This window comes from Prionailurus bengalensis, chromosome B4 (assembly GCF_016509475.1).
Source record: "Prionailurus bengalensis isolate Pbe53 chromosome B4, Fcat_Pben_1.1_paternal_pri, whole genome shotgun sequence".
Lineage (NCBI taxonomy): Eukaryota > Metazoa > Chordata > Mammalia > Carnivora > Felidae > Prionailurus > Prionailurus bengalensis.
The window spans coordinates 116,351,304-116,372,794 of record NC_057358.1 but is presented as its reverse complement, the minus strand read 5'-3'; the positions used below and the strand labels follow the sequence as shown (position 1 = coordinate 116,372,794).

Genomic DNA, 21,491 nt, shown 5'->3' with positions numbered 1-21,491 from the left:
ATGTGGTAATTACTTGTTTTTATGTCTCAACTCAATTAATTAGATATGAGCCCTTACAAGTGTGTGTTTTGTATGCTATGTAAGTTCATAGCTTACTACCTGGCCTTCAGCAGGCTCCTGCTAAATGCTACTCAGATGAATTGAAATGAAGTGATGTGGACTTTAGACGCTGGAATAGCATTCCACAGTTACACAGGTACTAGATAGCATGGCAAGATCTTAACATACCTGAAATCTCTTCTATTGGAGGTTTTTCCCTTTGGAAATTCATCCCAGTCAATGGGAGAATGTGCTTGTTTAATACAAATTTGCTTTCTAGGTAATAGGCACATTCCATAAAGAAAAGAATACTTGGTTTAATTGCATTTTAAGTTGGTTTAACTGAGGAAGATGGTGATTCTTCTGCTAACCATGTTACAAAAGAAGGGCTAGAATGTCTCTACTCAGTACTGCAGACAAATGTGTGTGGTCTGTGAAAAATGTGTTATCAAGAGCTGGTAAACATTGTTTTGGCAGATCCCCGCACAAGAGAGAGCCAGGAATGATTAAATGAAAGAACAGCATATGTGACATGATTTGCACAGTCAAATCACATTCCACATGCTCCCAGGGCTCCAGAAAAATCAGACGGCAAAGCTCAAATTAGCCATCTGCCTCTCTACTTTCTCTTACCTCTTCCACTGAAAAGTAGAGGAAAGGAAGAGAAAAGGAGGGACAGTAAGATTCTATGAATGTTTCCTTGGAAGCTTGAGCATGTATTTTCAGAGCTTAGTTCAGAGAACAGAGATGAATGGCATGGTGGTGAAGGGTTCAATCTTTAGCCACACTTGGGTCTGATACCAAGTCACGTTGTTGGCTAAAGAAAATTGCCTAACATTTCAAATCCTCAGACTGCTTGTCTGTAAATGATGCTGATTGGTGGGAGTGATGGGATTGGGGACAAGGAGTGTAAGATCCAGTAATATAGTCCATGGGGTAGCTCTGAGGGTGAGATATAATGACATTTGCAAAGCATTTAGCACAGTTGGCTGGCATGTAGTAACCGTTAAGTAAATGGCAGCTAGCTGGGGCAGTAATGGTAGAGCAGTAGAGGTAAGTGAGGCAAGTTTTGTTTGGATTAGAGAAATAAGAGCTATTCTATTTTATTTTATTCCTGATATATAATGAAAATTTGAGAACTATACTGGTTTTAAATTTTTATTTTTAAAAGTGTATTTCTACTTTTTAATAACCATGTGAGTGTATATTCTAAATGACACTTAAGCCATTTAGTAGGAAGGTACATTTCTGAGTATAATTATTATGGGGAAGGTGAGTGATTTTTTAGTATCTCCTTGACTTGGCTCTGTGCTCAGCAAAATACAACAGAATATGCCCATTCATACCATTTGCATAATGGGATTTTTAATTATAAAAACATTATTTAGGGGCGTGTGGGTGGCTCAGTCAGTTAAGCATCTGACTCTTGATTTTGGCCCAGGCCATGATCTCAGTTTGTGAAATGGAGCCAGGCGATGCCTGCTTGGGATTCTCTCTCTCTCTCTCTCTCTCTCTCTCTCTCTGCCCTTCCCCTGCTGCCTTTCATGTACATGCGCGCACTGCCTCTCAAAATAAATAAATAAACTTTAAATTAAAAGCTCAAATATTCTTAAAATTAGAGTGAATAATACAATGAAACTCCATATTCACTCACCCAGATTCAAATCTTATCCAGACTCTGCCACAAATTTTTTTTCCTAAAGTATTTCAAAGCAGATTGCAGATATCAGGTCATTTTACTCCTATATACATACTTCATATGCCTCTCTAAAACACACATTTCCTTACACAGTCCCATTCCCATTATAATGGTAGATTTTATTTTGAGAGATTATTATGTATACACACACACGCACTACCTAAAATGTGCCTCTCACTCTTGAGTATACAAAACTAAATGTGCTAATGCCACTCATCAGAGTTTTTTGGAGGAGGTGTAATTGCAAAAAAAGCAGAACGAGAATGCCTTTTTCTGAACAAGCTTTCCCCCTGTTTGGCCCATTTCTGTCTAGATTTGAATCCTGTGGCTCCTGATGACCTGAGGGTAGAAACAAAAAACATGAAGAGTTTAGGGGAGCCCTAACAACAACTACAGTCTATTTTCCTTGTTAACACTTCCTAAACATTTGTTTATGATGCCAGATACATGTTTCCTTTACTCCAGTGTCCTTTGTAGAAATTTTTGGCAATTAATAACCTAAAAATAGCTAGTATGCTATGCTGTAAGTTTGGATTTGAAACTTGATTCCTTGGAAAAATTTTAAATTCTAGGATAATATCTCAGGTTATGGAAATAACCCTAATTATTAATTGTATGACTAGCTTTTAAGCCAAGCAAAAAAACTTCCAAATTTAAGAGACTTCAAAAGTATAAAGCAGTACATTGGGGGAGAAAAAAAACATTGTGTTTGGTAAAATGCCATGTGTGCTGTAATGCCTGCTCTGATTATTTGTGCAAAAAAATCTCCGAGCTGCTGCCCGCCACTAGCATTGTTGGAGCGTAGTGGAATCTGTCGCCATGGCAGAAGGAAAAGAAGTAAGAAGAAGGCAAAGAATAAATGCTGACATCTGGTTGATGGAACCTTCTTTTGCCCCCAACAGTTCTGCCACAGAAAGGGATGAATGGCTAGAAGCGATTTCCAGGTCAATAGAAGAGTATGCCAAAAAAAGAATCACATTCTGTCCTAGTAGGAGTCTTGATGAGGTATTGTCTTTTCCTTCTTATTTTTTTTTTCAGTGCATTTCAAACAGTTTTTGCCTTAAACTTTTCTAGGGGTTTAGAAAAGCAACATGCGTTTCACAGAAAGATACATGTGTGTGTATAATTTCAGAACTAAATATCCTATTAATGTCTAACTAAGTCTGTGATAACATGCAGCACATTTTATTTTTTTCTGGTTGTAAAACTTCATTGTAAAAAATTTGGGAAATAACATAATTTAAGGAAGAAACTAATCAGCTGTCATGGCACTACCACAGACGTCTTTTTAAGATAATTTTGCATTAAAGGATTATTAGAATATAGCTAATCTTAATATCCTGAGAAGATGAAAAATATAATGGCCCATGATTTGTCCCACATCCTTAGTAATTCCATCAGCATTGCCCCCCCCCCCCAAAAAAAAGACTTGAATCTATAACACTCAATGTGCATGGAGATAATGAAAAGTTGTTCTTCCCCAGGCTGATACAGAAAATAAAGAGGAAGTTAGTCCTCTTGGATCAAAGGCTCCCATCTGGATCCCTGATACCAGAGCCACAATGTGTATGATCTGCACAAGTGAATTTACTCTGACCTGGCGACGACACCACTGCCGGGCCTGCGGAAAGGTTGGAGAAGATGACACCCATCTCCGTTGTGAATTTTTATAGCTCCAGGCTGTACATAGTGAGGAAGCATATTTCCTCTTGTAAATCATGGCAGGGGGAAAAAAGATACTGAATCATGGATGATACTTTCTCTAAATATTTAGGCATAGGTCAGTCGTTACCCTGTCTACCAAGGTTATTGTAGAATGTCAGTGATAGATAATTTTCACTAAAATAAAATTCACAGTTAAATAGACTCCCATATTTACTGATATTTGTTTAAACTACATGGATACTAAGTATTTAATAGAGATATTATTTAAGTATTAAGTATTTAATAGAGATACTTTAAGTATTGAAGTTATCACCAGTGACGTTTCTAGACCTTCATGGCCTCATTAGTAAAATGAGCATAAATGGCAATGACGTCAGAGAGTTACCGTGAAGATTAAACAAGGTCTGTTTCGAGAGCATTTCGTACAGGGCCAAATGCTTGGTAGAAGTGCAGCAGACATGATTGTGGTTACAGCAGGAATGATGACAGGGGCAATGTCGATGATGACAAATATGGCTACCAGAGGACTTAGTGTTTGCCATACATGGTTCCAAATATTTTGCACACGTTAACACTGTTAACATTTTATTTTATGGAGTTAGCACACAGTCATAATAATCTGTGGCCTCTTCATCTTCCAGTGTGTGAGTTCACTACGGGCCTGAACTCCATAGCGGTGTAATTGAGAGTCAATGGTTGTGAAAAGGTTTAGAAAACACTATAGGTAGACAGCATTATAAATTGTAGCAAACTAGATGGTTTGATACTGTTATTCTAAATGAAATAATTCCAATGTGTTTTCAGATTGTATGCCAAGCTTGTTCATCAAATAAGTATGGTTTAGATTACCTGAAAAATCAACCAGCAAGAGTATGTGAACATTGTTTCCAAGAACTGCAGAAACTAGGTAATATATAAGTAGATTTAACAAATTCCTTTATTCCCAGATGCTTTCAAACAACCTTCCGAAAGAATCATCTTAGACAAGTGAGCAAGATGGTTGGTGATACTCATCTCAAAATATTAAGAATTTTGCTTTCTTGGGACACCTGGGTGGCACAGTTGGTTGAGCGTCTTCTGCACAGGTCATGACCTCACGTTCGTGGGTTCGAGCCCCGCACTGGGCTCTGTGCTGACAGCTCAGAGCCTGGATTCTGCTTCGGATTCTGTGTCTCCCTCTCTCTTTCTGCCCCTCCCCCACCTACACCCGTGCATGCATGTGTACTCGCTCTCTTTCTCTTTCTCTCAAAAGTAAAATTAAAAATTAAAAAAAAAAAGAATTTTGCTTTCTTAATTCAATTAAGCTTTCTTAACTCCTAGAATACTAATTGTAGAAATGCAATTACAGGATGAAATGCATTAAAACAGTTACAAGGGAACTTTAACTTTCAAGTAATTTTGAAGTTTTCAATTTTACAACTGCCTGCTCATTAACAAATCATTTTTGTCTATCTGTAAAATAATTCTCTATGGAAATATACTAGGTGGCACTTTGTTAGTTTATTTCTAACCACTTGGACTGATTTGGTGAGATTCTGTGGTATATCTACATGTTCAGCTTTTCACCAAATACAAAATGATAACTCATATCTGCCTACTCATTATTTGCAGGTATCCGTTCCCACAGTTAAGATGAATGCAGCTAGCAGGACTGCTCAGGTCTACATTTTGAAAAGAGAGATTTGGTTAAATTCCTGAAACCTATAGGATCTAAATTGCAAAAAGGTTGTCCTTCATTTCAGCCCTATCTTTCATCTGGTCTACTGTAATAGTTTCCTAACAGGTTTTCTGCTGCAAATCCTTCTTCCTTCCTGCTGCCAGATTTTTTTTTTTCCTAAATTCAATCTGCTCATGTCACTTCCCAGCTTAAAAGACCATTAATTTCCCATGACTTAAACAACAGTCCATGTTCCTTAGAACCAGCCTTTTTTTTTCCCTCAGCTTTATTATTCTCCAAATAGATGATCTAATTTCATACCTCTGCTTTTGCTTATGCTGCCTTCAGGGAGTGTTTTTCCTCCTCTTTTTGACTTGGCAAACTCATACTTATACCTTAATGGCCAACTCAAACATCTTACTCTCTTCCCAGCTTTCACTGAACTTCTACAGTCAAATATAATGGCTTCCTTATCTTGTCTTATAGCCCCCTTTCTAGCATTTTGTTCATTATAATATTCTTATTTCAACATATCTCAATACTAAACAGTGCTTTTAGGTTGTTGGGGTTTTTTTTAAGTCAGGAGCTTTTTTTCAGAAGTTTATGGAATTAGTTTAGGGGGCACCTAGGTGGCTCAGTTGGTTAAGTGTCCAACTTCGGCTCAGGTCATGATCTCACGGTTTGTGAGTTTGAGCCCCGTGTTGGGCTCTGTGCTGACAGCTCAGAGCCTGGAGCCTGCTCGGGATTCTGTGTCTCCTTTTCTCTCTGCCACTCCCCCATACCCACTCTGTTTCTCTCTCTCAAAAGTAAACATTAAAGAAAATTTATAGAATTAATTTCAGTTAGTACATTGACATGGTTAGTACATTAAGTAGTATATTAACATGTTTCAGAATTGTGAAAGCACAAAAGGGTATTCCTTTACCATGGTTCACACCTGAAAAAGCTTAAATTCCTAGACAGTAGAAAGTCTTTCTCCCACTCAGCTTGCAGCCAGCCATCTTTTTTTTCCCAGGGGTCTCAGTGTCCTCAGTTTCTCAAGTATCCTTCCATGGATATTTTATGCAACAGTGTTTATTGATATGAATTAACTTGAATTGCAAAATGCTTACCATTGGCTACAGGAGTGCATCTGATTTGTTTTAGATCACCAGCATTCTCCTAAGATTGGATCTCCTGGAAATCACAAATCTCCTTCAAGTGCCTTATCATCAGTCTTACATAGTATTCCATCAGGGAGGAAACAGAAAAAAATCCCAGCTGCTCTCAAGGAAGTAAGTGTTTCCATTAAACTTGCAACCTGATACAGGCTGAATTATTCATATGCATATAATACACTGTTTTTCTTTCATAAAGGAAGATGTCATTTCCCACTACTATTAAGACATGGCATTTTAATACTGGTGATGGATGTGGCTGATGCCTCACTCTCTTGCTTGGTCTCCCATATGACCTGAGTCATTTAGAAAATGGCAGTTGAAAGGTTTGGAGAACATTTTATAGCAATGATAGAAAGTAAAAGATAATTTAGACACCTGTGAATTTTTAAAATTACTTTGAGGAAAACCCTTACCAGAGGGAAGAGTCTATAGAATATTTGGGGTGTTTTATTAGCATTTCCTGATCTGCACAGTTTGTTATTTGTAAAGATTCATTGGCTGTATACAGCTGCACTGATAGTAAATTGTCTTTCCTTTCAACTTAAAAGAAAACTTTAAAAAGTTAGGATAATCTGTCTACACAGTTAGACTGCCAGTGGTGTAATCCACAGGCATCACCAATATCCTATCCCATCTCCTCAAATTCAAGTGTTCAGTCAGCCAGTGTCATGTAACACACAGCACTGCATATCTATCACCATTTTGATTAGTTTATTAATTAGTTCCACTTCCGGCCAGTTTTTTGGCCAGCAGAATTTTGAATTTTGTTCTCTTCCTTGGATACTCTGGAGGTGTTCTGTGGAATGTGGAAGCAGACAACTCTAAAAATTTGACCAAGATTGTGTTCTTTATGTAAAGTTGAATGTATTCCATCATGGCAGTTAAAACACTAGGAAATGATTTATAGCCAATCTCATGAAATAGTAAGACTAGGACTTAAAGTTCTAATTGCCAAGTTTCTTAAACTACTTAAGATGATTTATTTATTTTTTAATATTTATTTACTTTTGAGAGAGAGAGAGCACAAGCGGGAAAGGGGCAGAGAGAGGGGGAAACAGAGGATCCAAAGTGGGCTCTGTGCTTGAACTCAAGAACTGTGTGATCGTGACCTGAGCTGAGGTCAGATGCTCAACTGACTGAGCCACCCTAGTTAAGGGGATTTAGTACTCTCAACTATCCTTTCCATCACTCAGTTCCTAAATCTAAACTGACTTTCAGAACTTTAAGGTTCTTAACAAACTGAAGTAATTTTCAGTTCTCAATAACTGTTTGCCTCTCCATGCCGATGTCACAATTTATAGATACAGTTGTTACACTTGCTCCCCTTGTCAGTCTAAACTCTACAGGACTGGTTGCAAAACTCTTTCTGCTCTTGACTAGAGCCAGCCTAACTCCAACCCCATTTTGTGTATCTTTCCAACCAGCCATACAAACAGACCTTCTGCTGTCAAACCTCTACTTCCTGACTGCAGCCATTTCTTCCTTTACTCCACTGGTCCTCAAAGTGTCCTCCAGAGCAGCACATCAGCACCACATGGAAACTTACTAGGAATGGATATTCTTAGGCCCCACCCAAGGTCTACAGAATCAGAAATTTCAATAAGCATTCTCTGTGATTCAGGTGTATGCTAAAGTTTGAGAACCACTGCTTTGCTCCTTTGAAATCAAACTGGGAAAATTAATTTATCTGATTAAGTGCTATAAAAGTACAAGTGTTGTACTTGGGAAGCTGTAGTTTTTGTCTTTTTATCTGTAATTGAGTTGAAATTCACCTAATTTATAATTAACCATTTAAAGTATACAATTCAGGGGCACCTGGCTGGTTCAGTCGGTAGAGCCTACAACTCTTGATCTTGGGGTCATAAGTTTGAGCCCCACATTGGATGTACAGTTTACTTTAAAAATAAATAAAATCTTTTTTTAAAAAAAATAAAGCAATACAATTCATTGATATTTAGTGTATTCACAATATTGTGCAACCACCATATTGCTCTAGTTTCAAAACTTTTTCATCACCCCATAAAAACACCCTGTATCAATTAAATAATCAATCCCCTTGTCCCTTCTCTCCACCCTCTCTGGTAACCACTAATCTGCTCTCTGTCTCTATGCCTATTCTAGATATCTCATATAAAAGGAATCCTGCAGGGCCACCTGTGTGGCTCAGTCGGTTGAGCGTCCGACTTCGGCTCAGGTCATGATCTCACAGTTAGTGAGTGCGAGCCCCGCATCAGGCTCTGTGCTGACATTTCAGAGCCTGGAGCCTGCTTCGAATTCTGTGTCTCCCTCTCTCTCTTCCCCTTCCCCACTCATGCTCGCTCTCTCTCTCTCTCTCTCTCTCTCTCTCAAAAATGAATAAACATTAAAAAAAAAGGAATTCTACAATATGTGACCTTTTGTATCTGGCTATTTTCACTTAGTACAATATTTTAGAAGCTAAGTTATATAGCATTATCAGTACTTTGTTTCTTTTTATATCTGAATAATACTCCATTGTATGTATGTATCAGAATTTATCCATTCATCTGTTAATAGACATCTGGGTTGTTTCTGCCTTTGGGTTATTATAAATATCATTTGTCTTAGTTATACACCTAGGAGTGGAATTGCTTGGTCACATGATAATTTTATGTTTAACTTTTTAAGGATTGGGAAGTGTTTTTATTCCAGTAAAAATGTTCAATACATTTTCAGAAACTCACTATTTTAGAATTACATTCAGATTCTCAGTACCCTCAGTAATGGCAGGCTATGTCTCTTGAGTTAGATTTGATTTATGTTTTAAATAATCAAATCAGGGGTGCCTGGGTGGTGCATTTGGTTAAGCATCCAACTCTTGATCTTGGCTCATGTCGTGATCTCAGAGTTCATGAGTTCAAGCCCTGTATCGGGCTCTGCACTGATGTTGAGTAGCCTGCTTGGGATTCTGTGTCTCCTTCTCTCTGCCCTTCTCCCATTCGTGCTGTCTTTCTCTCTCTTTCTCTCAAAATAAATAAATAAACTTTAAAAAAAATAATAAATATATATATATATATATATATATATATATATATATATCTCGTTGGAAAGTTTTATGAATCATATGATTAATTTGGTTAAGACCAATTTTATTTTTAAAAAGATAATAGAGGACTATTCTCGACTCAGGATTGTGATTGGTATTCTTTCATAGCTAAAAAACTAATTTAAGAATATTCCAAAAAAGGGACATACAAAATATTTTGAGCAATGATAGTAACACTTAAGTACATAGTAGCATCCCAATATAACTACATTTCCAGCAAAATTTCATTTGAACATAGACATTCTAATTGAAAAAAAATTATTTGTAATCTTCTACAAGGATATTATTTTTTTATATAAATTTGTTTGCACTTAATATTAAAGTTCCCACTAGCTGGGACACCTGGGTCGCTTGGTTTCAGCTCAGGTCACATCTCACAATTTGTGAGATCCCATGGAGCCTGCTTGGGATTCTCTCTGCCCCTCCACCGCTTGCATGCATGCTCTCTCAAATTAAATAAACATTAAAAAACAAAACTGTATTAACAGGTAAATGGAAATTCTATTATTTATGGTGATTTTAAGGATCAGTTTCTGATCCTCAAATTTTGGTCTGAGCAAAACTTAGTTTGCTTCATAAAAGGATGAAAATGTTTTAATCTCTAGGCCAAAAGGTAGTAAGGTTTCAGTGATTGTAATCTGGCAGTTGAAACTTTTGTTTTTAACATAGGAACAAGAGAGAAATATAAGACCAAATTTAGGAATTATGTTATTAGTAGAATGGTGAGCAGACTTTTAAGGTGGTTCCATGATCCCTTCCTCTGGTGGTCACACTTTTGTACAGTCTCCTCCCCGTTGTGGGGGGCAAGGACCTGTGACTTGCTCTGAACCAACAGAATATGGGGAGGATGATGGCATGTCACTCCCATGATTATGTTATGTTATGGAAGACTCCATATTGCTGTAGATGGGCTCTAGAGACTTTCTCTCATGCGGGCTTTGAAGAAGTAAGTAGTTGTCTTGGGAGGCTTGTGTGGCATGGAAATGAGGATGAGCCCCAGGCAAAAGCCAGCAAGAGGCCAGGGCCCTCAGTTTCATAACTTCAAGGAAATGAATACTGCTAAAAACCTGAATCCACTTGGAAGTAGACCCTTCCCTCGTCAGCTGTCAGATGAGAACTCTGGTGCTGGCCAACACCTTGACTGGGGCCCTACAGAGATCCCAGCTAAGCTGTGCCCGGACTCCTGAGACAACACATGTATGTTGTTTTAACCCACTAAGTTGGTGGTAATTTGTATGTGACAACAGAAAACAAATACAAGTGGATTCTATGAATTTTTAAAGTCTGCCTTTAATCATGTATGAATTGTATTAATTTCTTACAAATTTTATGAGGAGGATCAAATATTATTGTTTAATATAAACTTTATTATTTTTTTTAATTATTTATTTATTTTGAGAGAAAGAGAGAGAGGGAGTCTGGGTGGGGGAGAGGCAGAGAGTGAGGGAGAGAGAAAAACCTAAGCCAGCTCCGTGCTGTTTGTGCAGAATCTGACATGGGGCTCGATCTCACAAATTGTGAGATCATGACCTGAGCCGCTCAGGCGCCCCTAATACAGTTTTTATAAGTCCAAAAAGCTATTTCAGAAAGAGTTAAAGGTTTAAGTAATTTTCCCTAACAAAAATACGAAGAACAACATACACGGTTCCCAAAAATGCAGCTTTCAAAAAGCATTTCTGATCTTTAGAATTATTTTTCTTCTTCTGGAAACCAGGAAAACACAGGTGGCACCACAAAGAAATACATACATGGAAGCACAATTAAACCAAGCAGAATGCTGGAATTGCTTCTAAACGAAAGGGGTTTTTATGCCCATGGTAATGGCAGTATTCAATTTGTACAGTAGCAGACTTTGAACGTAAACAATTTCATTCTGAAACATTATAGTATTATGGTTATTGCTTTCAGCACCAATGATCAAAAGCAGTTTTGTTACTTTACATTTTGTTGCTGTCTGAAAACCATTAAACTATGTATGGGGTTTACTTACTAGGTATCAGCAAATACAGAAGATTCTTCCATGAGTGGCTATTTGTACAGATCAAAGGGCAATAAAAAACCCTGGAAACACTTGTGGTTTGTCATAAAAAATAAAGTGCTGTATACATATGCTGCAAGTGAGGTAAGATCTGAAATCTAAAGATGAATTATTTGGGAGTCTGGTTTTATAATGCCAATTAGAAATAATCACAATGTTTGTTTGATCTATTCGTTTTGTGTATTTTTTTTGTTTTGCATTGCTTTTGGAGGGGGAGATTCTTTTTGCTGTTACCTTTAATGTCAACAATGTCCTAGAGCTCTTACTCAAAAAATGTTAGGAATTTTCCATAGTATTAAGATGTAACTTTTTTTGGTGTCATGTGACTACTAACAACTTCATTAAAGGCAAAGGTTCTTCCCCTTTCTGCCAAGCTCTCATGGAAGACAGTCCCTTGACTATCCCCAGATTGTATTGATCAGGCTTCAAACTTCGATAAGATAGACTTTGTTTGGGTTAGAAACAATTCCTGGCTGGCTATAAATCCACTGCTCTAAGAGCCAAGCTTTTCCTTAGTGGGACCGGGTAAATCACTTTTCTTTCTGAGCTTGTTTTCTGCATCCATAAAATGAAAGTAATATAATTGCCTCCCATGGTTGTGGGGAAATATGTGAACTTAGATGAGTGTGAACCCAAGGAAAACTGTTTAGCACAGTGTCTGGCTCATGGGGTAGCTTCAGGGGTGGGGGGACATCTTAATATTGTTGAATAAGTGAAAAGTAAGTAAGTTGTTAGAATTATCATTGTTTTCTATATAGTGTGCATATAAAATTAAAGCTGTATAGTTTTAAGAGTTTGCAAATCTGAATTTTGTATCAATTTAAAGTCCCATCTCCCTTGGTGTCTTTTTAAATTAGGATGTGGCAGCTTTGGAGAGTCAGCCTTTACTAGGATTCACTGTCACTCAAGTCAAAGATGAGAATTCAGAGTCTAGAGTGTTCCAGTTGCTGCACAAAAACATGTTATTTTATTTGTTCAAAGCAGATGATGCTCACTCAGCTCAGAAGTAAGTAATTTAGGCATATTTTTCTTTTATACATGAGTTTCAAGTTGTTACATGATTGATTTTAAAATAACCTACTTTCATGCATGGGGACAATTAAGAATTTAAATCCAAGATCCAAATTAGGAAGATTTAACATATTTTTTCAAACTCTTTAGAATTATTTTAAGGACAAGCAAGAGGATCTGGAATATTTTCAGGAGGCAGAGGGGAAAAGAAAATAGGTAGTTCTGTCCAAAATATTTTGTCTATACTGACCTCTGAGGAAGCAGCATGAAACTGCTCTGCTGCAAGGAAAGGAAGCCGAGGCATTTGACCTCTCCTTCAGTGAGGGTGAGGATCATCTCTTGAAACATTCCAGGACTTTGGCAATCCAGTGACTCAATTGTGCCATGGAACAGCAGGAGTTTAAACAGCTGCTTGCTAACTTACTTCTTTGGGAAAAAGGTCAAACACATTAAGAGGCTCCCATGCTGTTCCCAATAACTGAGTAAAAGGAAATGGATATCATTTTAGATGGTAAAGGTTTTTAAACAATCTCTTCAAAATTCCAACAAGAATATTTGTTTTGATGTCATGACGTGGTTTGACATAGAGAAGCATATCTCTGTGGAACCCAGGTCCTTTGTAAACAAAATAGAGCAGATAACCTTTAACCAAATCTTTCACTTGATTTTTATTTTGGTCTCACACATTACATGTTTTTGTTTTCACTAAGATGTGCTTATGTTTTCTCCATAGGCTTAAAACGGTGCATGCAGATAAAAAAAGAATGCTTTAAGTCAGCAAGGCTTATCTTTTCTTAATGCAGTTAGAATTAATGTACCAGAATTGCATATGCTCTTACATATTAATCAGGTACAATGTTGCAAATACTCTGGAACACTTTTTTCTTTTTTCCAGTCTATGTTAGGACATCTACTATGTATCTCTATTACTATAAATAAATTTTTTTGAATTGAAGAATATTTAAAATTGCCACTTAACCATTATTTTTTCTGTAAAAACTACTTGGGTAAAAGAGTAATTGCTCTAATATTCTGTTAGGTATTAAACTTCTCATGATTTTTATCTGTATTTATCATCAAACTGATAAAAATTATTGCTTTTGAATATACATCTTTTGTTTATATCATTAAGTCAACAAGGTAGAAAAACCTTAAGACAATTGAATGTAGTTAAGAGAATCTGCCCTCTTGTAATTGAGAATTAATACAGGACAAATTACAAGTTTCTCTTTGAAGTCACTAATGTAATGGGGTTTTTTTGCATAGTATAGAATATTAAAATGTGTTAATTTTAATGAAAATTTTTAACTTTTTAAAAGTCTCTTTATCATGATATAACATGCCATTTGCATTTAAATTTTTGAAAATTCTGTCCTTGAAATTTGAGCTATATCTGTTATAGGCTGCTTCTATTAACTGAGTGATTTTAGATGTTCACAGAAGCAATTACAGTCCTAGGGAGGTACAAAGTGACTACCTCCAAGTGTCTTCTGAATAATTGAAACTGTGGGTATTGTCAGATAAACTTTGAGACTAATGAATTCTGGGAAGACTTCTATGAAACTCTGAGACACATTTCTTTTTCTTTTTGAGACACTTTATATTGCATACAAAATTTTGATCAACTGGAAGTAGACCAGATATAGATTCTCTTTCACTGAAAATACTAAAACAGGTTTCAATTACGGATCCCCAGGGAGTTAAGAGAGAAGGAAGTCAGGCCAGATTTTGGGCCATATTACCAAATAAAGTATAATTTCATATACACAGAATTCTAGTTTAGTATAGGAAAGATCTTTTTTTTTCAAGTTTTTATTTAAATTCAGTTAATTCACATACAGTGTAATATTACTTTCAGTAGTAGAATTTAGCTGATTCATCACTTACATACAATAACCAGGGCTCATCACATATGCTTTCCTTAATACCCATCACCCATTTAACCCATCCCCACCCACCCACCTCCCCTCAACCAACCCCCAGGTTGTTCTCTATATTTAAGTGTCTATTTCTTTTAAAAAAAATTTTTTTTTATTTTTTATTCTTTTATTTTTTTAATTTACATCCAAATTAGCATATAGTGCAACAATGATTTCAGGAGTAGATTCCTTAGTGCCCCTTACCCATTTAGCCCATCCCCCCTCCCACAACCCCTCCAGTAACCCTCAGTTTGTTCTTCATATTTATGAGTCTCTTCTGTTTTGTCCCCCTCCCTGTTTTTATATTATTTTTGTTTCCCTTCCCTTATGTTCATCTGTTTTGTCTCTTAAAGTCCTCACATGAGTGAAGTCATATGATTTTTGTCTTTCTCTGACTAATTTCACTTAGTATAATACCCTCCAGTTTCCATCCATGTAGTTGCAAATGACAAGATTTCATTCTTTTTGAGTGCCTAGTAATACTCCATTGTATGTATGTATGTATGTATGTATGTATACATATATATACATATATGTATGTATATATACATATATACATATATGTATGTATATATACATATATACACATATATATGTATATATATGTGTGTGTATACACACACACACACACACCACATTTTCTTTATCCATTCATCCATCGATGGACATATTTGGGTTCTTTCCAAACTTTGGCTATTGTTGATGGTGCTGCTATAAACATGGGGGGGGGTGCATGTCTCCCTTTGAAACAGCACCCCTGTAATCCCGTGGATAAATGCCTAGTAGTGCAATTGCTGGGTCATAGGGTAGTTCTATTGTTAGTTTTTTGAGGAAACTCCGTACTGTTTTCCAGAGGGGCTGCACCAGCTTGCATTCCCAATTGTTTACTTATTCTTGAGAGAGACAGAGTGAGCAGGAGAAGGGCAGAGAGAGAGGGAGACACAAAATCCAAAGCAGGCTCCAGGCTCTGAGCTGTGAGCACAGAGCCTGACAAAATGCGAGATCATGACCCAAGCCGAAGTTGGTTGCTCACCTGACTGAGCCACCCAGGCACCCCAATAGTATAGGAAAGATCTTAAATATACAGGCAGGGTAATTGGACCCACAGGTACAGCTATTATGTATATTGTCTTAACGTGTACCAGATGATTGCATTTTGTAATTCTAACAAATTTCTCTTACCAATAGGTGGATAGAAGCGTTTCAGGAAGGCACAATATTGTAGTGATACTGGTTTCATCTCTTCTGTGATTTCACGTGGTGGAATTTCATCAGAATGGAGTAAATGCAGTACAAAGACTGTATATAAATGAACACTGCCAAGAAAATCCAGCCAAAATCTTCATCAAATATTAGAAATTATTTTGTTGGGTATAAGGGGTTTTTTTTGAATGTTTGGTTTTTCGTGTATGTTATTTATTAAATTTTGATGTTTACTTAATTGTCAGAATTATTTCTGAGACTCACACTGAATTCTAAAGTACCTTTTCTTTAGAAACCAGAAAACTTATCTTAATACTGTATACTGTATTAACCATTTGTGACACAGATTTCTCCATGTGTTTATAGTGTTTCATTGTAACATTCTCACCTGAGGTAATAAGTCTTTGTAAATACAAAAACACACATCAAGGAGAAAATTTCCATGCAGTGTTTGGTTTAGAAATTATTATAAAACTGCTGATAGAAAAAAAAATGTCTGTTTTTGAATCAATAAACTTAGATGAATTTTTGTATCTTTTAATGGAAAAACACGTGGCCAACTTCTACCTCAGCAACTGTGAAATGAAATTCCAGTAAATTATCTAGAGTATTTCTGTTATACCTCTTTTGGCATGAGATAATGTTACATCATCAAGGAATTATAGCAAAGGGATAGAGTCTGAAAGTTTTCGTTGAACTGAGCTATGAGTAGTAGGAAAGAGGATGTTTTCATTTGCAGAGGAATACAAATAATTAACTCTGTGGTCTTTCTGTTAAGTCTAATCCTTTTTTTAAAGCTAGAAACATAACTGTATTATTTTTTTAAAGCAAACTATGGTAAGCATCATATTCCACAATATCCTTTGCTATTATAAGTGTTCTGAGCCCAAGTCAGTGGTGGTGGTTGCATCTAAATGTTCCATTTCCTATAATATTGTGCTTTAAAAAATGAACTGGAATTACCATATAAAAAAAAAAAAAGCACATATTCTAAGCCAGTGTTTATTGAAATTGTATTCATTTTTTAAAGGTTATTTAATACTACTTTGTGTTATGTCCTCCCTGGTAATTAAAACAAATCCTTTATTTCTGTAACCAGTTGCCAATGCGCACCTCATTAGGAAAGAATTATATTCATAATTCTGGTGCACTTACTACTAACGTGAACTGCTTTGTACATAAAATTGTTGATGAATAGAGTTTGAAAAATGAAATTCACACAGTGATTAAAGTCATGCTTGATGTTCATAATTTACACTTATTGACTGAACTTTACAAATTATCTTAAAGGGCACAGGAATTTTCCTTACTGCTTCTATATAAAGGATTTCCTAATTCAGTGTGATATTTACATTCGTCAAGAGAATTACTGAGTGCCTTTCTGAAGCCTTTTTTTTTTTTTTTTTTTCAACGTTTATTTATTTTTCGGACAGAGAGAGACAGAGCATGAATGGGGGAGGGGCAGAGAGAGAGGGAGACACAGAATTGGAAACAGGCTCCAGGCTCTGAGCCATCAGCCCAGAGCCTGACGCGGGGCTCAAACTCACGGACCGCGAGATCGTGACCTGGCTGAAGTCGGACACTTAACCGACTGCGCCACCCAGGGGCCCCTCTGAAGCCTTTTGAATGTTGTTTGTTCCAGCACCAGAGTCTCTACTAAATCTAGAGTTGGCTGCTGTAGTTTTTTCTGGCCGTTTCATGCTGTGGAATCGTTTTAAACCCTCTTGCACCCTCACACACAATCCTCACTGTCTCCCCAGCCTTTCTGTCATAGTAAGTAAACTAATACTTCTTTGCAGCTCACTAATTTTAACCAAGACAGCATAAATAAGGCTTCCATGTTAAAATCCTTGCAGTTTTTAGTGTATCCTTTTTGGAGACCAAGGTTATACCTTATAAAGTGTTTCCTTCTGCTTCTTTGGGTCTAGGACTTTGCACATGACAAATTATTTGGAGTTCTTCCCCCCGTCCTCTTGAGCTCTCAAACTTCTGACTGCAAGGTTTGATTTAAACCTCAGAATCTAAAAAATACCAGCCAGGCTATTTTGTCTTCCAACAGCTGGCTCATTCAAGAACTAGTTATAAATCTAAATACAAAAAAACTGCACAAACTTCTAGTAATTCTGATTGTATGTGAAACTCCTGTATGATTGTACTCCCTATTGGCTTAGCCCCATGGAGGGTTTTGAAAAATATAAAATACATATAGCTTTTTGAGGAAGCTATCAGATTACCACCCCCCCAAAAGGTATTTTAAATGTGGAATAGTATTACATTCCCTTATCCCTTCATCAATCCTTCATAACATACTAAAGCTGCTCAATTATTTATTTAATCTGGCTCATTCACTATCAACTGAGAAACCTAATTATATACATTTTGTTGTCAGGCTACTTTAAAAAAATATCTCTTGATAGCTAACATTTTAGAGGAAAAAATGGTATTATTTGGTGCATTCTATGAGAAAATATACACAGTACCCAAGTCCCAACATGTATTTATTATACATGTGTTTCCATCACACTCTGTTCAAGTTTCTCCTTTTATTCATAAGGAGGAGAAAGAAGAGCACTTGTAAAGCTAAGCAAAAAGGCACTAAAAGTAACCTAGGCAAGAAATACCAGGTTAAACTGGGGGAAGGCTGGTGTTCTTAGTGTGTCCCCTCAAGCTTCCTCTTTAGCTGTGAAGCTGTAAATGTAGAGGATCCACCAGAGTCCTAGAAAAATGAGAAAGGTTATCTTGGGCATCATCCCACATTTCTGAACCTCTCTCCCACCTCTTTTCCCCTGTTCCCTAATATACCCCGTATCCTCCTATTTACCCTCTGCCCAAGATACTTAATTCTCTCTTCAACCAAAAGCTTGATTCTTTGAATATGTAGTAGCATTCCTAAAAATGAGATCATCAGAGCAACTCTGTTTAATATAAAACAGTAATGAAACAACTAAATGAAGAAGATAACATAATTTTTTTTAATTTAAATTTTAGGTGACATATAGTGCAATATTGGTGTTAGGAATAGAAATCAGTGATTCGCCACTTACAAACAACACCCAGTGTTCATCACAGCAAGTGCCCCCCCTTAATACCAATCACCCATCTAGCCTATCCCCCACCCACCTCCCCTCAGTTTGTTCTCTGTTAAGAGTCTTGTGGTTTGTTTCCCTCTCTTCTCTTCCCTGCACCATCCCCCTGCCCACTTCCCATATGTTCATCTGTTTTGTTTCTTAAATTCCACATATGAATGAAATCATGTTATTTATCTTTCTTTGTTGACTAATTTCATTTAGCATAATACATTCTAGCTCCATCCAAGGAAGATAACTTTAAAGTGTAGTTTTGGCGCACCTGGGTGGCTCAGTTGGTTAAGCATCCAACTTCAGCCCACGTCATGATCTCACAGTCCGTGATTTCGAGCCCCGCGTCGGGCTCTGGGCTGATGGCTCAGAGCCTGGAGCCTGCTTCCGATTCTGTGTCTCCCTCTCTCTCTGCCCCTCCCCTGCTCACACTCTGTGTCTCTCTCTCAAAAATAAATAAACATTAGAAAAATACACACAGTATAGTTTTGTTAGCCAGGTGTTGGCAGGAAATAGGGAAAGCCTGCTATTTAGAAATTTAGTTAAAATGTAAATGTTACTACAACATATGTTGATATGTCTTGGGAATATGCATCCATTTGCACTCCCATTTTTGAAGTCTGAGATCTACCATAGTCAAACGTAGTCATTGAGATTTTCAGAGAGATAAATCCTATTTCTCCTGTTAGGCCTCACAAAATACCTATCCTGTGTCTTTTTAAGACAAAATATTTGTTGAAATACACAGAATGTGAGGACTGGATTCTTGTCATCTACAACTCAAACACAGCCCTCCCAATGGCCTCATTATAACTCCTATCTTAGACCTACTTTTTCCCCCATCCTGCAAGGCCATATTTGCAACTACCTGCTGGACATCTACACATGAGTCCTTTTTAGGCATTTTAAACTTTACAAGACTTCATTTTCTTTTCATTCAGATCTGTTTATCTTCTTCTGTAATGGAAAAACACCATTCTAGGCTCTAGAATCTGCTTCTAAGTCTCAACAAGACCCTCTGCTATTGCTCTTGGATCCTTTCCATCTTCATCACTTTTATGGCACAGACCCTGGCTCAAGTCCTTGTTACCTCTTCCCAATGATTAGAGTAACTCTTCCTCTAATTCCAGTGCCATCTTTGCATGGTCCCATTTTCAACTCTGCCAGAGCCATCTTCTAAGCGGAGCTCTGACCTAGTTTCATCCGTGCTCTTTGCAACTTCCAATGGCTTTCCAGTGGCTTGGCATAGAATATTTTTCCTCAGGTATCACACACTCCAGCTAAACCCACCCCAACCCTTCTCTGTTTATAAGGTTTACTTCTCATTCTCTTCCCAACCCACTTCTGCCTATTTATCCAAGACTTTTCTTTTTGCAACAGTTGGTCCTAGTCCTTCTCTCCCATATCCCCCCGCCCCCACTATTCCTCCAGACCACATCTAGTCTCTCCTTTTCCTATGCCTCTATAGCCTTTTAACTAGGAAACACACTTTTTTATGGTGCCTATCACATTCTATTCTTGAGATTTTGAGACTCCTCAGCATCTGGCAGAGTACCTTGCGTGCTCTGGACACTCAGCATTTGTTTGGTGAATTAAATCACTCCAAATGGATCCCTTCTGGTTTTTATTTTTTTAAGTGCTTTCAAAATACAAATGTTCTGGGGCCTATGCCACATTTAATATTCTGTAAAGGAAAATCATCTATGACTTTCCCTTTTATAAGAAAGATAATTTCTAGTAGGATTTAATTTTTTTAAGATATTATATAATAGAAAATTTTCAAGAAGTCTATATCAAATTCCCTTGGTGAGGGGAGAGAAAGAGGGACAACTTTCTCTTTCGTATGAGTCGGTCGTAGCATGTTAAGAACCAATCTTGAAATACTATATTGTTTTTTTAAATAACATGAGTTTCTAGAAACATGTTTTACTTAAAGTGGTAATAGTTTGATCTTATCGTACACATATAGATCCCTTATAAATAAATATTAGTATTGTAAATAATGTCAATATGTATTTATACAAAATAAATTTACTGTATCTACTTCTGGTGTGATGATGTCTTTTAAGCCATATGTATTTTTTTTTAATCCTTTAATTTTTTTTTTTATGTTTTTTTGTTTTTTGTTTTTTTTGAGACAGAGAGAGAGCATGAGCAGGGGAGGAGCAGAGAGAGAGGGAGACACAGAATCTGAAGCAGGCTCCAGGCCCTGAGCTGTCAGCCCAGAGCCCGACATGGGGCTCGAACCCACGGACCGTGAGATCATGACCTGAGCCGAAGTCAGACGCCCAACCGACCGAGCCACCCAGGCGCCCCTAAGCCATATGTATTTTTAGAGTCACATACTTAAAGATGAACCACAGAGACCTGTTTTCAGAGACTGAGACATGAAGCATATTCCTTTTCTTGGGGAATTTTTCTGTGTCCAGCCGCCTAGTTCCAGAGGGAAATGATAGAGGAAATGTTCTTCCCAGCGCACTTTTGTTTTTCCTGACTTGGGTTTCTGGCCTGAATCCATGACTGCTTTTCTTTTCTTTTCTTTTCTTTTTAATTTTTTTAAATGTTTTTATTTATTTTTGAGACAGAGAAAGAGAGTATGCACAGGGGGAGGGGCAGAGAGAGAGACAGAATCCGAAGCAGGCTCCAGGCTCTGAGCTGTCAGCACAGAGCCCCACGCGGGACTCGAACCCACGGACCGTGAGATCATGTTGGTCGGTACTAAAGAAATTTCAAGGACCCTTTCTCTCAAGTCCAAACCATACAGTGCTTTACACACAGGACAGCTCTTCTGCCACACTTCAGTGCCACAGGTGGTCACTGTCATGATGTTCTGTCAATGCCTCTTTGTTTCATGAATCTTTATTGACCACCAGCTATTGTCCTAAATGCTTGGACATACACCACGAACAAAAAAGCCAGCCTTCAAGAAGTTTACATTCTAAGTGATAATTCTTGCTCC

General features: G+C 37.2%; 1 protein-coding gene across 1 annotated transcript in view; it reads left to right on the top strand.

Moving 5' to 3' along the window:
• FGD6 (FYVE, RhoGEF and PH domain containing 6) overlaps positions 1–16,706 on the top strand; it is a 115,826-nt gene extending 99,120 nt beyond the window's left edge. Inside the window, exons 15-21 of the mRNA XM_043562158.1 lie at positions 2,641–2,743; positions 3,223–3,369; positions 4,208–4,310; positions 6,207–6,334; positions 11,278–11,406; positions 12,180–12,328; positions 15,441–16,706. Coding sequence (XP_043418093.1) covers positions 2,641–2,743; positions 3,223–3,369; positions 4,208–4,310; positions 6,207–6,334; positions 11,278–11,406; positions 12,180–12,328; positions 15,441–15,477 — 796 coding nt within the window. The 3' untranslated portion in view covers positions 15,478–16,706. The remainder of the gene's footprint in view (positions 1–2,640; positions 2,744–3,222; positions 3,370–4,207; positions 4,311–6,206; positions 6,335–11,277; positions 11,407–12,179; positions 12,329–15,440) is intronic.
• Positions 16,707–21,491: the final 4,785 nt, after the last annotated feature.